Raw genomic sequence first — 15,374 nt, forward strand, 5'->3', positions numbered from 1 at the left:
CCCTGTATTTTTTGGGGTGTTCATAACAAACTGAGGCCTTTTTCAAAATAAAATGATGCAAAACTAACCATCGGGGAACCTTAAGGGAATGTTTAAGAAATGTTCCCTGTATTTTTTGGGGTGTTCATAAAAAACTATACAAGTCATCTGCTTTCTGCAGGATAAACAGCCAAAACATTGAAAAATAATAATATCAATGTCATGTACAATATTACTTTCTCAATGATTTTTGCAATATCAGTTTTTATTATTTTGCAATATTTCACTTTCATGTGCAATATTTTGATTGAATCTGCAAAATGTAATTTCCTGGTGCAATATTTCAGATTCATATGAATATGTCCTTGATTTTGGATGTAATGCTTTATTTGAATTCAAAATATTTTATTATCCTGTATTTAATTAAACCCTGCTGTATTTTATTTAATTTTATTAATCTTTTCTGTTAAAGTGCTTTGAATAACTTTTATGTGTGACAAGGTGCAATGTATATGAGAACATTTACTTAATAATAATAATAATAATAATAATAATAATAATAATAAGAAGAAGAAGAAGAAGAAGAAGAAGAAGAAGAAGAATTGACTTTAATTAACTGGAAAAATACAGCCTCTCATAAGCAGAAAAGCTCAAACAAAAGCATCATTGCTTCTTTGATTTACAACACGTGTCCTCTGATTGTTCTAAGTGGTCAAAGAAAACATTTGACAAATTATTAATCAGTGCCAGATAATGCCGTGAAGCACCAACATGGTTGGGGCACATGGCAGCTTTACAGTAAATTAAAGGCTAAACCTGCAGTACCAACAAAAGAAGCTGAGAGGCGTTAATCTGACTAATACTCCCAGCTTTAAAATAGAAACCACCACCCTCTTTCTTTTTCAACTTAACTTGAATGCATAATAAGTACGTATTCGGATGATACAGTGCTACAGATTTAGGTTTTTTTTTTTATTTAGACAATAATATCACCCCCAAAATCCTCTCTCTGGCCTCAAACAAGGACAGAAGCAATCCCCTCTGAAAAATGACAGCGACATAGGAATGGTTTAATACATCAGACAAATCATTTGGAGAGAAAAAAAAAACAAGACATAACAAAAACAAAAGAAGAACAACAAAAAAATTGTCTAAAAAATACTCCCACACACTATCTAACTTGCAAACATACATTTATTGGTGATTTTTCTGTGCCAGATCAGTCACTTTTACCAATATGACCTGGTGATTGTGTTAATTTCTACATGTATACACTATTGCTGACTGTATTTATATATTGTATATATACTGAGAATTTATTATTCTCATTAATACAGTTATTTGCTAAATGTGTGTATTGTGTGTATTTTTTTCATTGCAACTGCAGGTTCATCCACATATGTGGCCTCTAAGTGCAGCTTTTTTAAGAATGTGGTTCTGGCCTTGGATTTTACTCACTCTATTAAACAGTACGTCTATGATTCTTGCATTCTGTATTTTATTGACAGTTGTCATCAGGCCTTCCTATTGTATGTGGTGTATGTTGATTGGTTGCAACCACTCCCTGCTTAAAATGGCTTTGCGATGTACAAAACCAGATTAAGGCCTGGCAAAAATTTTTTTCAAGTGAGACACTTTGCATGTGCGGGAGTCTTTTTGAAAGTTTTGCAAATGCACATACCTCTGCTACATACCTGTCTCATGAAACAGATATGTAAAGAGTTACATGTCTTCAACAAACACAATCAGCAAACGCGTTTACAGGCCTGCACCACACTAGGTCATAGTCCGAGAGGTGTGCACGCATACACTGTGTGCTTACTCAAGCACGTGCATAAACACACCCGTATGCATTTCTGAATACATCTCTCCTGGAGCGATTCACAGTTCTCTACCTCTGGTCATATCTTGTTGTTCTTTTGTAATTGCTTCCTCCACACCTCATCTTTATCTAGCTGCTATAATATGTAAATTTCCACAGATAGGGCTCATTAAAGTTTATTATATATGAGAACAGAAAGAAACCAAGGTATATGGTTATGTGATTTCTTAACTCTCATATTGATGTTTTCAAATAGCCTCTATACTACAAGTGCAACATCAGTTACATCACTGTTTTTATGATTCCTAATGTATCAAATAAGCATTCCCACTGTTTTCGTAGATAGATAGGGTGCTTTATATAAATCATTAGTATTTACAATAAGGTGCAAATTGGTGATATTCACAATGAAGAAATCAAATTGAATCAACTTTATTCGTTACACAGTTGTACATGGCACAGTGAATAGCAAAATGTTTTGTGTACCGGCTTGTACACACAAAACAGGGTAACAGTGCAAAAAGGACACACAAAACAAAAAGCCTGTGTATGTATAGACAATAAATACAGAAAATGTGATGCAGTATTTACAACTTGGGTATAAAAACTTACGTTTTTTGGGGGAAATAAATAAATAAAAAATAAATAATAACAATAATGAGTATATAGGTGCTGTATTACGCCAAGAATAATTGGTTAAACTGAGTCATTGCAAAGTAGTACCAGGTTTTTTATTTGCACATTTCTTGTTGTACTTTTAAAAATGTCTGATCCGTGTGAGCGCACCGACAGGACTGCTGCTTCATCTTCATTTCCAACAAACGGATTCTATTCTTGATGCTTTTATTTGATAAACGCGCCGGCGGTTCCTGTTTCCTGACATGCGCAGACCGCACATTCCCTCACAAACAGTTTTGACGTCATTCCCGGGCTGTCCGTCCGTCCGCGCGTCACGGGGAAGGGCAGAACATGGAGCCACATTTTCCGACGTGCACTTCAGTCTGAGCTCGTTAAAGCGTCGGAAGGTTTCGGTTTGGCCCTCTATGAACCAAGTTAGCGGTGCTTTCGTTCTCACTTCTTGAAAACCCAGACAGCTGCTAGCTTAGTCGCTTTAGCTAGCCCTGTAACTTTTACTGTAACTGTCAGAAAAGGGAGCGACTTGACTCGGCGAAGCATGGCGTTAATCCTGTTAACGAGGTCCAGGGCACCTTTAATGAAAACCTCTAGGTCGCTAAAGAACGAATTCCGCAAAGGTAAGTTACCTGTGATTTGGCCTTATTTCTTGCTTTAACGCGCTGTTTACGATGGCGAAGTAACAGAGGCTAACAGCTAGCATGTTAGCATCCATGTAAAGAGTGTTTACAGGCAGGTCTGTTTCGGTTTTCAGGAAGACTCAAGGTGACAGCAGATAACTGGGCATCACATTTCGAAAACACTACCGATAATTCCCAGCTACTGCTCCGTATTGAAGCTGTGTTGGCTAATAAAGGCTGTCACCACTGTCTGAATTGAATTATGGAGTGGGGCAACATAATACAGGATTCAGGTTATCTGAGGACAACCTGAGCAGAGCGCCCCCTCCCCTCGCTGCAGTCTGAGAGGATGCTGGTTGCTATGGCACACAGCCTCCCTCCTGATTATTCAGCATCCACCAGATATCCTCACACAGCAAGATAGAAGGCACCGAGTCATGAACAAAGCTGTGTTTTGCCTCTATGGTATGCAGATTTTAGTTAATTTATTCAAATGTCACAGTATAGCACAGTTTATCTTTGTGCTGTTTCACATCAAATACTGTGTCATAACATTGTAGCATTGTTGTAAATGTAAAACACTGCAGGAAGCCGGCCCACAGCGTTTGATTTGCATTTTGGGTCGATATTAATGCTGGAAAACAATGCAATTTGCAAACAACGAAGGTTGCAATTTAGGTTATTTGTTCTGCAGCACATAACATTGTTGTTATGTCACAGTGTTAATGGTGTCTTTTGGGGAAAAGCTCCACCACCTTTTACATCTATTACACAGTGAATAGTGAGCCGAAGCAGAACTTTAAAATAACAAATCCTTCAGGCCTTGTAATTGTTCTGCACACCTTTTTAAATGATCAACCAACAGATCAATAACATGTCTAATTCTACTTTTTTCCCACAAGTTTTATCACATTTTTTTGGTCTTGGAGCATGAACAAAAGCTTTACTCTCACGTAAAGTGAGTCAAAAATACCAGATTTATTACCTTTTCTCTCATGAGCAGGGATGAAAACATTTGAAAAGGTAACTTCATGCACCCAAGTAATTACTTAACTCATAATATGACATAGAAAATAACCAACTTTTTCTGTTGTTAAAGCAGAAAATGTTTGGTGTCATTTTAATTTATTATTATCAAAATGAGCATTAGATTAACTATTAAACTAATTGTCAACCCTTTTTATCATAAATTAACCGTTTTGAGTAATATTTTAAGAAAAAGAAAGCCCAAATCCTCTGATTCCAGCTTCTGTAATTGTAATATATTCTATTTATTTACTCTTCACTGACAGTAAACTGAATATATTTGTGTTTGTGGACAAAACAAGACATGGGAGGTTGTAATTTACTGCTTTGGGAAACACTCATCAACGTTTTCCAGCCTTATCTGACGCTTAATACATGCTTAATAATCTCTAGTGAAAATAAACATTAGTTGCAGCCTGCTGTGGCATATACATGTTCATTATGGGATATTTTGCCTTACTGTTTATACCTTGTTAATATTTTTTGATGTGTAAAATCCTTGTAGCGAATGCTTCTAAGAATTACGCAACATTGCTCTTTTATAAGCTTTTTGCATCAGTGGCTGTCAGTTTTTTAATCCTGTGCGATGATTAACAGATAATTCTCAGCATCACGGTGTAAAGTTATATTTTAGCTTCATGCATCAGTCACTTGCATGACTAACAGGCATCATAGCACTGCCTAAACACTCAGCTAGACATCATCGATTTTATTCACGTGTCCACCTTTTTTTAAATGGATCATATTCTTACATTTATCTGCCCACTGACTTCTCATGAACCGGACTTCAGTCAAAGTGAATGTGGCTTCACTCAGTAGTTTCATATCACTGCATGTGTTTAATAACCCTTTTAACATAGCTGTTGTATAGCCAGTGCAGATATAAACGTGATTAATAGGAGTCTCACAGCGGACGGCGAATAGCATCAGAGGCTTATGCTACAGGAGAAACCTTTTATGTGTGCGGTTAGCTTGATGTGTTTCCTCAATGCATCCAGGCTGCTCTTATAAATAGATGAGAGGGTCATAATGGGGATTTGCCTGTCTGCAGTGGACGGACTGAGACTGTGCTGTTGGCTTTGGGCCCAGATTATCAGACAAATTGCAGGGCTTCCATGAGGAAAGGTCACTGCCTTTTATAACTCCACCTGGGACACGCTTGGTTCCTGGAGTTGAGTTCCTGTAGTTTGGCAGACGCAGTTGCTTCCCGGTAATGAAATCTTCTTTGCATATTCCTGAAAGTGTTCTGGGTGATTATCAATAAACAAACGAATGAATAAATGAAGATAAAGCAGGAAACTGAAGCTTGAAGTTCACAGTAATCGTGGCTTCTTGTTGAGCTTCGGTTCTGCTCTGACAGCTGAACATTGACCAGTTTGTCGTCTTTGCAAAGTAGACGTCTAACTGTCATCAGCGGTGGTAAAGATTAGAGCATTATGTAATGCGGCTCCGGTGTACTACAGGAGAAAGTTTCAGCTGGTACATGTGCTTTGGCGTACTGGTCTGCTACACCTACATGCAGCGGTGTGTTTATTTATTTTAGGCTGCTTTTATTTATTTTTTTTTCATTTTATGTGGTTTATAAGATCATTGTTATTTAAACTCAATTTGCTGAGTTTAAATTACAGAGGTGCACTGACAGAACTGAAAATGTGAGTCTCAGTTGTCTCTGCTCCTGTTTTCAGTGCAGCCAAGAGTGTTGACTGAATGAAACTGACCCAGAAACGTCAGATTTTATGACTCCTGTGAAAGGAGACGCCCGACAACAAGAGCCCCCATACTTAGAGCGCCAAAGATTCCCAGATGAGCTGCAGCCTGGAATTTAGTTTACCATCCCGCTGCCCAGTAAACAAAGGTTATTTTGAATTCATGTCACTTCTCTGTCTTTGTTTACATGTCGTCAGCGCGGATCTAAACAAGAGAATTCGCAGTAGATGCAGTGATGTAAACTTTTTGGATTTAAAACAAAAGGAGATTTCTGTCATGAACCAATACAGCCCTGTTAACTCACATTTATGATAGGATAAATTATATTAAATATACTGTTAGATATCCAGGTAGTAGCTTCATGTTCGGATTGTTAAAGTGCAAAACAGAAAGTACAAAAAGAGCGGTTCAAAGATTTGGCCTCAGTCCTCTGTTTGGCGTTAAACTGCTCACACGGTGAACGAGGACGAGTCCTGTAATTACACCACAGTTTTAGCACTTTACAGGCAGACAGCTGCAGGCCGAGGCCACCGCGGCTGCAGGTACAAGTCAAGCAGGCGTTGCCCCGGAGGGCAAGATGTGATTCACTCACCTCCGTCTGTGGAAAGATCTAATTCGGTTTGGGTCGAGGCCAAATCAGTGCTGCAGAAAAAGTCAAAAGAAGCTTTACAAGTGCAACAGTTGTGCTTTAAGAGTCAGCAGGGATCCAGACAAGTGTTGCATTATAAGTGGAGCTGCAATAGTTAATCAACTAGCTTTCAATGATTAAATGAAGTAGAGAAAGACAACAGTTTTTATTTTCTGGTTTCTTTCCTCTTCCATGACAGCAATCTGAATATCTTTCGAGTTGTGCACAAAAACAAGACACTTGAAGATGTAATCTTGGGCTTTTATCAGTCTTTTTTCACATTTTCTGATGTTTAATATACAAAACAAGTAGTCGACACATTAGTTGACATTAAAAAAAATCATTATTTGTTTAAAAAAAAGGAAGTAGTGTCATAAAATGTCAACGTAGTGTGAGTATTTTCTGACATTTTAAAGCTGGAACCATTAACTGCTTGTTCAAAACACAGCTTTATCTTGTTTATGAATGAATGAACTAATTGATCAATTGAGAAAATGATCAACAGATTAGTTGACAATGGATGTAATAATTATTTGATCAAAAAAAAGGAAGAAATGTCTCCCACAGAGTCAGGAAATGTCAAAGTTATGTGAGGTAGGACGAGTAAAAGCAGCATTTTCTCGTATTGTAAGGCCATGAACTAACAACTGTTTGCTTGAAGAACCACTTTTCATTGTTTGTTTATCAAATATCAAAAGAGTTTTCGATGGATCCATGAACCTTTTGCGGCTCTGATTGGTAAAATGAAATGAAAAGAAGGAAAAATGAGCTGCAAAATGTATAAAAGCACCAGTATGGCACTTTAAATATCACGATAAATGCTTCTTTTTAATTGATTAATCAAAAAAATCTTAAGTTGCAGCCCTAATTACAAACAGTGTGAACTTTATCTCATTATATCAAAAGTCAGAGGCAGGTTCAGAGAGTTCAACTGACAGAAGCAAATCACTGTTAATAATTAACCTGAGTATTCTTGGGTTCCAGACAGACAGAAACTTAAAAATGATTTTCTCATCTGGACTGTTTGGCTCCCATTTGGTTTATTTCTTAACTTTGCCACACATTTTTTCTTCGTGGAGATGTTATGAGGGACAAACTGACCGCTTAAATCCTGAATAGAAATCTGTGGGAGATTCTCTTAGCGGTTGAATGCCACGTTTTATTTCCATGCTGATTTTGGGGAACTAATTTTAGTGTCTAAAATGTTGTAATTCATGTATGAATGCATGTGTATTAGAAGTTTAACCTGCAGGGGAAAAAACGCCTTTTAAACCTTATTTTTAGAGGAAAAGTCACCAAACCTTTTAATCATATCTGACTTATGATTCTATTTAATGTCTCATGTCTCACTTGGATTGATTCCTGGTCTTATTAGTATGACATAACTACCTGAGGATGTCACCAAGATGGCTGCTGGGTGGACTTCTTTTTTAGTCTGGTTTTGGGAAACACTGCTGATTCATGTTTAGTCACAAAAAGTTAAATCTCACACTTAAGCTTTTGGCTTATTGGACTCATTTCAAGGATTAAACAGTTTCACTTTTTGTTGATTGACTGATTTTTTTTGCGTGCTGCGGCCTGTCGAACTACAGCCATGTAAGCACAGAAACAGCAGTGAAAGTAGTCGTATAAAAAAACGAAATAAAACAAAGATCTGTAAGTGTATTGCCATTCTGAAATACTACACTACTTTAGGGAGTGTCTGCGTGCAAAAGAATCCAGCAATAGAAGCGTCACCAAGATGGCTGAACTTTGTATTTTTTAATCAGGGTTTAGAAAACTCTAACCACATGTTTCATCACAAAAGTTGAATTTCACTTTTGCTTGCATGACTGATTCTTTAGCGTACTGTGGCTTGGCATCTGAAAGCCGTATAACCTGAGAAAAGACACGTAAGGAAGAGCATAAAAAGGCTGCAAGATTTAGTGTCCTCATTATGAAAGACTACACGATGTGGAAGACAAAGCGCTTTGTCACTTTAGGGAGTGTCTGAGTGTTTAAACAGAAAACTGTAGAAACGTCATACATACACTGTAGCTCCACTGCTTTTTTCTGTTTTTTTATATACTGATTAGTGGAAACTCTATCACAGTGTTGGGATTTATTTATAAATGCACGCAAAGTAGAGGAATAAAACACTTTTAAACTTTATTTTGGGGGCAAAGTCGCCAAAACAACAACTGCTGGTTCTATTTTATGTCTTAACATCCATTAAAATTCCAGTTTTGGTTCTGTCTCATGTTCATTTAGACAGGTATCCAGTCTTGTTAGCCCAAAGTAAGTGCCTGAAGATGTCTATGAAGATTCTCAGTCATCCAGGTCACGGTTATTCTCACAGTTTAAGCGTAGAAACTGGACGTTGCTGGAGACGTTCCACCTCTCATCCAAGAGGCTTCATCAGCTCTGACTGACTAGTTGGCAGTTCCAGATACTTTCATCCTTAAGGAGCCATTAACAACTGAATTTTGGTTTTAACTGGGGGTTTGTTGCTCCCCCCCCTCGTTATGCGAGTCATTAGTGCTCCCCCCTGACACAATGGGGTTCACTAGGTGTGGATGTGGTTTCATCTTCCTGAGGAGAGATCTTAGGACTGAATTGTAAAAAGGTGAGAGGTGATGCCTCAGACCTCCACCTCTGGTGATGGATGGTCTTTCCAGTTTGACATAGATGGCTTCTTTCAGCCCTCTCTCAAACCAACTAGTCAGTCAGAACTGATGAAGCCTCTTGGATGAGAGGTGGAACGTCTTCAAGGAACTCAAGCAAGTCCAGTTGCTGCGATTAATCTTTGAGAACTGCCAGAAGATGTTACCAAGATGGCTGCAGAGTGGATTTGGTCTGTACTCAGGTCTTAGTAAACTCAGAAAGTTCATTTTCTCACGATTTGTGCCTGTTTGTGTCAAAATCGGAAAGGTTTTATTGCCAAGTAGACTTGAAGGAATTTAACTTGGCATTTTACAGATTAAACAAAGCGTTGCCAGTCAGGTGTTTTAAGACAAATTAGGAGCAATCAAGGGATTAAGTAATAGAGATACTTCCAGTGTGCATGAATGTGCAAAATAATCGCCTGAGGATGTGCATGCTTCCATAGCATGTAATGTAAACTGCTTGAAATACGCAAAATTAGAATATAATCACATTTGAAAGCTGTGCGAGTGTTGAAGAGGCCCGACTTTAGGTTTATTTAAACTGTATTTCTGTTCTAATTTTTCATAAACGTTGCCTAAAAAGGCGCTAAACACACCCTGTGTAGTGTAACGATGCAAGAAAGCTGGAATTAGAAAAGTATACCCACAATGGGACATATCTGAAACTGAAAGAAGCACGAATGTGAAACAGAAACTATAAAACCTTAGAAATATCAGCTCTGTCTGTCCTTTCATTTAGAGACTTGGTGTTGTCAACCTGAAATACCTGCCCTGGGATGTTAGTAATGTGGCTGTGGAGTGGATTTTGTCTTCAGGAAACTCATGTTTAGTCAGAAAAGTTTATTTTCTCACCGTTTATGGATGTATTTACAGTGTATTTCTGTTGTAATTCATCATAAAAGTGGACAAAAAATGCACTAAACACACCATCGCTAGCGTATCAATACATGATACAGCCAGAATTTGAAGATTATAAATGTAATGTGACTGACAGAGGGACGAATGTGAAGCTGAAACACAGAGGAAACACTGAGGCCGACTGTATTTTCAGCCCAGTGCGGTGATCTACTGTATTTCCAGGGTTTTCTTTGTGCGCCGGCCACAGAGGTGATCCTGTTCCAGTAAACTCTGTGTCCTCCTGGCCTCCAGCCACAGTTTGTCGTGTTCAGCCGGGCCTTGCTGGATTCTCTCCAGCCGGCCATGTGAGTGCCACAGAGGGGGGGGGCGGGGCCTCAGCCGTCCGCCCCGATCTGATTGGTTAGAAGTGTCTCCCCACTCCACCTTCTTGAGGCATGTGAGTGTGGGAGCCCCACTGTGGGCCTCAGAGTGGGTGTGAATATCCTGACCACCAACGGAGATCACTGTGAAGATATTAGCAGAGGAATAGCACTCCTCAGCAGAGCAAAATGTGGAACATACAAGGTTTTAAAGCAAAAATAAGTCGTAAAAATCATCTCTGCACATGGCTATGGCAACAGATGGCAACCAGAGAGAATATCTTCTTGCAAAATCTGTCTTTAAAGTGTTTTTTTTATGCATATTAGGAGAATTAATGCTGGTTATCCGAACTCCTTGTAGATAAATGTGGAACATATAAGGTTTCAAATAAGTAATAAGTCGTAAAAATCATCTGTGATGCTGGTTTATGCAACAAATCTCAAACAAAAGAGCATATTTTTTGGCAAAATCTGTCTTTAAAGTGTTTTTATTGCAGATCTCAAAAAATAACACTCTTCAGCAGATCTCCTTACAGACGAAATGTCAAACATAAGGTTTTAAAACAGTAAAAAGTTGTAAAAAAAAAAAAGGTCATCTGTGACACTGGATTTGGCTACAAATGGCAAACAATATATTTTTTCTGGCAAAATCTCTCTTTAAAGTGTTTATATCAGGAGAAGTAATGCTGGTTAGCAGAGCTACTTATGGACGAATGTGGAACATTTAAGGTTTTAAAACAGTAATAAGTTGTAAAAAATCATCTGTGACGCTGGTTTTGGCAGCAAATGTCAAACAAGAGAGACTGTTTTTTTTGCAAAATTTTTCTTTAAAGGTAAACATTTAAGGTTTTAAAACAGTAATAAGTAGTAAAAAATCATCTCTGCACATGGTTATGACAGCAGATGGCTGACAAGACAGAATATCGTTTTGCAAAATCTGTCTTTAAAGTGTTTTTTTATGCACATTAGGAGAAATAATACTCATTAGCAGAGCTCCTTGTGGACAACATGTGTAACATAAGGTTTTTAAAAAGTAATAAGTCGTAAAAATCATCTATGAAGCTGGTTTTGGCAACAAATGTCAAACAAGAGAGCATATTTTTTGCAAAATCTGTCTTTAAAGTGTATTTTTGCACATTTCCTGAGCTCAGCTGATCTTGTGAGGCAAGAATGAGCGAAGCCCCCCTCCAAAAATATAACATAAAGGACAGCCCAAGATCAACAGACGTCTGTTAGGCTCCTGTAGATGATTGCATAAGACACCAGGAGTGATTTCTCTTGCCGTTATGTAATTGCATAACCAGTCACAGGCGCTGCATGCTTGAACTGGTGTGAGCACATGATGAAAGTGCATCGGACAGAAAGCTGCTGATGTGTGATTTGTCATTTGTTCGTCAGCAGAAGTTCATGAACTCTGTGAATACAATATGTGCGTGGGTGTGTCTGTGGCTCTGCTTATCATATGTCTTATTTTCAGAACACAGCTGCTCATGTGTGTTTTTTTTTTTGTTTTGTTCTTACAGGAAAACTAAAGGAAGGATCCTGTTTCAACTGCACAACCCTCAGACTCTCCAGTCAAAAGTAAGATAATAAGACGTGAAGTTTCATGAAAATATTAGAAAATAACTCCGGTTTATTCCACCTTAAGTCATCAGAGGCCTTCTTTCTGGATTTCCAACCCACTTTCAGCACTTTTTTTTTAACCTGATGCTATGTTTAAATGATAATATCCCAGGAACTATTTCAAAATAAAAGCCCTGGATTAGACTTTCTAGCAAAATTCTTTGTTTTTGTGGCACAGCTTGTCGTTCAGTCAGTTCAACAAAAATACCTTTTTTTTTGTTTCTGTGACCAAGTATTTCATATTAAAAAAGTGCTCTATATGTTTCGTTTTGTAATATTGTGACATGCATATTAAGTTTTTGTTAATATGAGCTCAAAGATGGGACTTAGCAGATTCTGAATCAATGACATGATGAGAAATAACTGTGAAAATTTCATGGATATTTTTAAAGATATTTGTGAAATTTCAGCTTCATAAATCAAGTACTTTGCAAGATATAATAATAATAATAATAAAAAAAGAATCCTGTCCACCACTTTTAGCACCTTTTTTCACACATTGAAATGTGGGGCCGTTTAAACAACAACATTTCAGAAACTATTAAAGATAAAAACCTGAAATTTTAGCTGTTATTTCTCATTCTGTCATTGATTCAGAATCTGTAATATTGACCAAATAGATCAGATAATCTTTGATTATGATTAAAATAATATAAGCCGTCATGAAAAGTGTCATCTTTGAGCACAAATTAACCAAAAAAATGATGATGCAGAAGTTAACTAGTGTTTTATTCTGAACTAAATGTAGCTGCATGTCACAATGATATAAATCAGAATATGTAAAATGCTTTCTAAAGGAAATACTTGGTCATAAAAATGAAAGTTATTTGCGTTGCAAGAATCAGGTATGACAAATTGTACCACAGAAACTAAAATATAGCTGAATAGCCTGATCCGAGGCTTTTATTTTTAAAAATTTAGGAGATATTTTCTGAATTACATGTAGCTGCATGTCCCACTAATATAAAACTTGCAAGTTTTTATATTTAATAGTTCCCGAGATATTGATATTCAAACATAGCTTCAGATTTCAATGTGTTGAGAAAAACCTGTTGAAAGTAAAATAAAATAAAGTAAAAATCTTGAAAAGTATTTGATACATCAAGCTACAATTTAACATTTATCTTTGTAAATATCCATATTTTATGCAACAAAAAGTTCAGACAAATCAGAGATGATAGAGCAGAAATTATTCCAAAAATGTTGTGATTTGCGATGGAATGACTTCACATAATATGCAGAACATTTTAGGACTAAATTCACTTGCACAGGTAATACGTTTGTTGTTTTATGTGTCTGGGAATCCTATTTAATCCATATTTAAATGTAATTTATTCAGTGTGAACGTCAATGTGGCGGAAAATCTGAAAAATGTAACATATGCATGAAAAACTAGCCTCAGAGTGGACGCTGTGCAGTAAGGTGCTGCTCCTACTATTTGCTCGTTATTTGACAATGGTGGTTTTTTTAAAATTGTTCCCTAAAGTTTGTTGTCTTTTGCCTCCTTAGACCCGATGGTCTCCGACTCGGCAACTTGTGCCAGGTCTCCTCGTTCGGTCCTTCCCTCCCCCTGTCAGATGATCACGTGTCTCAGACCTCGGACCCTCAGCGGCTCTACTGCGCTTTCGTTTTGGGATCCTCCTCCTCCTCTTCCTCGCCGTACCCTGCGTTCACATCGGGCTCCCCGTGGACGATAGCGCGACCGCAGGACATCGCCGGCGTCCGGTGGATCCACACCTCGGGGCGGAGGTGGGACGACTCGAAGGTGGAGAAGTCGCTGCGTGTCCTGAAGGACAAGAAGAAGAAGCTGGAGGAAGGCGGGCCGGTGTACAGCCCGACGCTGGACGCCGAACCCGTCAGAAGGACGCTGCGGCAGCGAGTGTTGGACGAGATCAAACACTACTACCACGGCTTCAGGCTGCTGTGGATCGACACCACCATCGCGGGCCGAATGCTGTGGAGGGTGCTGAACGGGAACGCTCTGTCTCGGCGGGAGAGGAGACAGGTGAGCGTGGACGGAGATGTTGATATACCGCAGCGCGTAGGCATTTTCTCTGGAGGCTAAATGGTGTTAAAATCATGTTTTTAGTCACTTTACTCAAGGAATTGCTTTGCTTGTAATGCAATCTCATGCATCTACCACATCTTTGTGATCTCTGTTGGCCTCTCATTTAAAGCAAATGGTCCTTGATTGTTTTATTAGAGGTCGGACACCTTTGAAAATTAAAGTGCTCAGTCAAAGTGAGTTTGGCTACAAAAAAGGGGTGAATATTAAAATCTGATTGCATTAATGTACACCAGAATCAGAGCAGCCTAAAAGAACGAGAAAGAATATTCATACTTCCATACTTCTACGTCTCCTACTGGCTCTGTTTAAACGCTGCCTGCCGTTCAGCTGAGTGCAGCCTAAAAAGTTCCTCAATTTTTGTCACGTGACTCTCGGTCGCATGACGGTCACTAAAAGCTTCACAGTTATGCTGAGCGCCGTCAAATTTTTCTTATTTACAGAATCTGGTTAGAACAAGCCGTTTATTTTGGGCAATTTTTTAGACATGTAGAATAAAAGGATTTTGATGAAAAATCACGATTTTAAGCTTTGATATGGTTACGTTTTCACAGTCACTTAGAGCTGTCACTTTCAGTTTCTTGCTCTGATAAATGGTATAATTTTTGCAATTTTTAAAAAAGATAACATGGCTTTTAAACCCACAAGTAGATTTTGGGGTTCGGAAGGCTATTTTAGAGACAAATCTATGAATTTCCTTTACACTCTCTGTAATTGACTGGTACATTTTCAGTCCCTCTGTGAATCATCTGCACTCTTCCAGCAGAAACCCTTCAAAAGTCTGTTCCCATCTTTGCTCAACTTATGTTTGACTAAGCGTCTGCCACTGTTTCCATCGAAAGGAGACCATTTTTCCAGCGTGACTCAGAGTTTACACGGCGGATAATGCCAGAGAATTTAGAGAGCGGGGATGACCGAGTGAGGTTTCGAGTCTCGCGTCGCAGACATCTTGTTCTATAATGTTTAATCCACGGCCTCTCGGACCTAATGGGATCAATTATGGAAACTGGCTGCACACCGAGTGTTTTGCTCACCAGACGCTCGGCGGATTGCGGCGCTCGATTAAAGCTCTTTAGGATGAAGCTTTATGTGTGTCGAAGCTGTGATCAGAAGACACCTCGTTTGCCGTTACGCAAATTTCTCCGGTGGTTGAGGCCTCCACAACAAAGACTGGAGAAAGAAAAGGAAAGCACAAATTCACTTACTTCAGCTGCTAACTTGCTCTAATAAGATGTGGCAAATGGCAAACACTAACTCAATTTATTTTTACTTTATATTGTCATTACAGAAGATTTAATGCGAGTTTAATGAAATTTTAGCTCAGCTACCGAGGAAACAGAAAGAAAGATTGATTATGCAAGTGGACTCTTGCTCGTGTTTCTTCTGCAACTCCTGAATTCGTGGCAGCT

At 38.4% G+C, this 15,374-nt stretch overlaps 1 protein-coding gene across 2 annotated transcripts in view; it reads left to right on the forward strand.

The window, feature by feature from the left end:
* Positions 1–2,766: 2,766 nt before the first annotated feature.
* letm1 (leucine zipper-EF-hand containing transmembrane protein 1) overlaps positions 2,767–15,374 on the forward strand; it is a 28,818-nt gene continuing 16,210 nt past the window's right edge. For both annotated transcript variants that reach the window (XM_008303385.1, XM_008303386.1), the window contains exons 1-3: positions 2,767–3,054; positions 11,801–11,858; positions 13,410–13,905. In XM_008303385.1, the coding sequence (XP_008301607.1) occupies positions 2,976–3,054; positions 11,801–11,858; positions 13,410–13,905 (633 nt within the window). In that variant the 5' untranslated portion in view covers positions 2,767–2,975. The remainder of the gene's footprint in view (positions 3,055–11,800; positions 11,859–13,409; positions 13,906–15,374) is intronic.

The sequence above is a fragment of the Stegastes partitus genome, unplaced genomic scaffold (assembly GCF_000690725.1).
Source record: "Stegastes partitus isolate 25-593 unplaced genomic scaffold, Stegastes_partitus-1.0.2 Scaffold1995, whole genome shotgun sequence".
Taxonomy (NCBI): Eukaryota; Metazoa; Chordata; class Actinopteri; family Pomacentridae; genus Stegastes; species Stegastes partitus.